The 4079-nt window shown below is 46.4% G+C and overlaps 1 protein-coding gene across 1 annotated transcript in view; it reads right to left on the reverse strand.

Moving 5' to 3' along the window:
• The window catches only part of LOC109935215 (zona pellucida sperm-binding protein 4-like), a 12531-nt gene extending 8839 nt beyond the window's left edge, over positions 1-3692 (reverse strand). Inside the window, exons 1-2 of the mRNA XM_048613887.1 lie at positions 3488-3692; positions 33-135 (exon numbers count right to left, since the gene is read on the reverse strand). Coding sequence (XP_048469844.1) covers positions 33-135; positions 3488-3692 — 308 coding nt within the window. The remainder of the gene's footprint in view (positions 1-32; positions 136-3487) is intronic.
• Positions 3693-4079: the final 387 nt, after the last annotated feature.

Raw genomic sequence — 4079 nt, forward strand, 5'->3', positions numbered from 1 at the left:
CAAGTTCCTCTGTGATGAGCTTAGGCCTGCACTCAGCTTCTCGTCCATCTTTCACGTACAGAGATGACAGGTTGAGGGCAGGACGGGTCAGATTCCTGGTGATCGCTAGAATGAACTGGCCATCTGCTGTACACACTGCAAAGAGAGAAAGAAAAAGTATTCAGTTTCCCCATTGGTTGTTGTGGCCTGCAATCATTGACAGAGAGAGACCAAGATTGAAAGACCAAAAGCTTCAATAGTTATGCTGCTTGGAATCTGGTCTACATTTTGGTAAAAATTTCTAATGGAGATAAAGAATGTTAAGGCAGATCATTAGCCTTTTGGTGTCAGGCCATGTGACCATTTAAGAGAGGCTGGAGAGAGTGTTCTGCAAGACTGAAACATTTGGTGTTCAGTTAACCTCGGAACACCATAACCAAGCCTTTTAAGGGAGGAAGGAGAAGCTTAAAAAGCCACAGGAATTCTAAGACCGAAAGACGAAAGCTACAGCAAACATGCTCAAGAGAATGTAAGTTCATATGTATATTCGGGGCAGGATGTGCTTGAATGTCAGTTGCATGGGCACAAGGTCCACATGCTGTAGCAATGTCTGGAACTGACAATGAACAATGTCAGCCTGTCCATCACAGCTCCTAACCCTGGGGCAGATGCACATGCAGCTTATTGGGGAAATGTTCATCGAGGGGCAAGGAAAGAAAGCAGGAATTGTGGAGGATCACCACAATCCTTGTGTGGGGGAGCAGGGTCACAGGGCTACAGGGCTGAATGGCCAACCATGCAAAAACTGGGATTTGGGAAATGCACCAGTATGCATCAAGAGAAATCTCCAGGAAAGCTGAGCCATAAAGGAATACAAGGAAAGCTGATCCAGCTACAGACCTCCTGTACCCAACCAGGTCACAGCTGTCGTGTGAACATGGCAATGAGCAAGAGCTTCACTTCTCAGATCTATTCAGCCCACCCAAGGGAAGAAACAGGTCTTCAAGCAAGTAACAGATCAATCTAGGAAGTGTACTGCCAACTACGTAATGAGCAAACCTCACATCTAGGTCGTAGCTTGGTTATGGCTGAAATTGCAAGAAAACAGGGGCTAAGCAAACTAAATGCAGAACACTGCCTGGTATCATTGTCACAGGTGCTAGAGAAGTGATGCTCAGAACAGGGCTTGATTAAAACAGACATGAATAAAAGTTGTGTCAAAGAATCATAATGCAGGCTAAAAATATGTTTAATACTAACTCCCTGCTGTCAGGAGTAGAGCTGGAATGTTTCAGTACACCAGCTTGTTCAGCTGCAGTCCCCCATTCCAGTGTTAGTGGCTGTAATGTCAGAGCACGAGAGCGAGAGCATTTGTACCCTACTTCCAACTTCACCCAGAAACAACCAATCCAGTTGCTGTCAAATACAGTTGCAGAGTTTGGGTTCCTGGCAGCATCTACATACAGATGAGATTCATGGAGGTGGTAGCGGAGGGGAATCGGGGCCCAGTACAGGATCTGTCAGCAGCTGCCTTGGTGAGGTGGGCCTGAAACAGACTCATGGTAGTGGCCAGTCTGGGCTGGTGCAGTACCCTGTGGTGTCTGCATTGGTGAGGCCCAGTGAGTGTAATATGGTGCCCATGAACAGTAACAATTGTTGCCATGATGGCACTATGGCAAAGGGGGACTTTAGAGCCTGGTTACCAGGCCTGCAGAATGACTGCAAGGCTTACACCTTTTCTGTCTTTGCATTCTATATCCAGTTTTCCCATCCTCACATGGGGCCAGGGAGTGCCATCACGACTGAAATTCAAAACAGAAGAGAGATACCAATTCTACATGCCAACTTCAACTGCTCAGCAGAGATCACAGTCAACAGTCCTTTACTACAGAGGCCATTCAGCCCAGATGCACATGGAACAATATTCAGCCTGTCTCACTGACCAGCTCCAAATCTGTCTTGCAAGTTCATTTCCTTAAAGGACCATTCCTTGGTCATTAATACTGCAATGGTATAAAAGTAGTCAAAAATCATTTCTTCAGCTTCTTGAAGAAAGTCTGTGCCCCCAGCCCTTGTCCGCTTCAGACAGAGACCTCTCAATGACTGAGACCTAATCAAGTCTCAATCCCTTTTGGAGGGAAGAATTACAGCATTCCCCATTTAACATTGCAACAAAAACACCAGAACAAGGGCTCAATTTCAGGAAGTCCCCACAGCCTCAAGGACCTTCACATCCAGCAACATCCCCACTTGATGCCTCTATGAAAGAAGAGTATCCTATTTACTTAGCCAACTATTATTTCAAATGCCATGCCACCTTCAAAGATGACAACACATAGGCACAGGTCTGTGCTTGCTTCAGAACCACACCAGTGATTTTATCAAGGCTCTCCCCATCTCTTCCATGATATTAAACTGAGAAATCCTTCAATGGCATTTGCACCTTCCCCAACCATCATGCTGCTGGCCTGTTAGAGTTGAATCAAGAGTAGAACAGAACTCTTACTACCGCACAGTCAGATACCATTATTACCTTCTATGGTACACAGAATGTTTTGGTTTCATTTATGCAGTGTTTAGTCACACAAACACTCAAAGCTGCAGAGTTTTGACAGAAGTGTGTAAGGAACATGCCAAATGTACAAGGTTAGACTGTCTCAACCACAACAAAAACAAACATTTCCAACTTGTTGTTTCCCCTACTTTGTTGGAGTTGGGGTGGGGGGTGGGGAAGAAGTGCAGGGGGAAGTTAGATGCAAATAACTCTACAGGGTTTTATTTGACTGTCAGTCAAGTGGTTTCCTTGTCACAGACTTGACCCAGATATCTCCAACTAGCTGGAGGTTTGCTTTGCTCATTTGATGTTAGATAATGAGGCCCATAACTGCCAGGACTTTCTTCTGACCCCCCTCTAATCTGGTGAGGGTTCAGTATGACAAGACTTGTTCTAATTCATCTCTGCACCGAAGGAGACAAGCTACACAGACCAAGTCATGTATCTACCCCAAACACCATCTGGTGTACTGGAGATCAATCTATTAGGCTCCACATGGGTATTATTTGATTCTTCTGTAAAAGACTCAGGAACACTATCCCAAACAGCAGATTTCAACTTGGCAGTTTCTACCTTCACACAAAGAGCTGAAATACCCCACTAACAGCTTCAAACTGACAAACACCTCAACATTACAGTATCCTGTCAAATTTCATGAAGATTCCCAACACCTGCTTCCAATGCAGGAGAAACAATCCAATTTGACCAAAATAACATAAATCATCATCAAACCAACCAGCCACTTCACTCGGGAACATCCCCTACTCTACTCGAGAGAGACAGCGTCACATTGCTGGGTTAGTTTCTCAGCCACAGGTTAGTTTGTCTCCCTCCCACTGACTCCCCATAAACAGTCCTCCACCATTGCACAAGGAAACAGGAACAAAGTCCCGGCTGATTGCTTCAGTGTCAGGCTCATTTGCTCGCTGTGGGATCCGGGAGGGGGCTGCTTACCCGGGCTCTCTCTCAGGTTGTAGAAACAGGGCTGCCCACTGAGGCTCGGTGACTCAAAGCAGCAGCCCTGCTTGATACAGTCAGTGCTGCTGATAGCGGGCGGGCCACACGGCAGCCTCCAGGCCGGCTCCGGGTCACACACAGCAGAGGCCAGGAGGGGCAGAGCAGCCCAAAGGCACAACCAGCAAACCAACCAATATCCCATCGCGCTCCCTGAAGCTGTGCAGGGCCCTGAGCACCAGCCCGCTTTATAGCCAGCAATTGGTGAGGAACCAATCGCAGTGTAGCCGCTTCCTGCCCCACGGGGTTTTACTGCAGTTCCCAGTAAATCGATCCTTTCTGTCAAGTTTATTGCAATCCCTAAACAGCCTCTGAACACGCGGCTTAAAGAACAATTAATTCCTTCCGTGTTTCATTCATTCGGGCAAACCCTAACTGCTCTTTAAACTTTACATTTCAGATCATGGAAAATTTAATCCAGGTTTGTAACACCAGGTCTATCGGTTCGGACTTTACCTGTGGGCAGCTAAAGGTAAATAAAGGTGAGGGAACAAAGTACATTTGGAGGATCCCTCTTCAGAATTTGTCCTTT

The sequence above is a fragment of the Rhincodon typus genome, chromosome 29 (genome assembly GCF_021869965.1).
Source record: "Rhincodon typus isolate 14 chromosome 29, sRhiTyp1.1, whole genome shotgun sequence".
Classification (NCBI taxonomy): Eukaryota; Metazoa; Chordata; class Chondrichthyes; order Orectolobiformes; family Rhincodontidae; genus Rhincodon; species Rhincodon typus.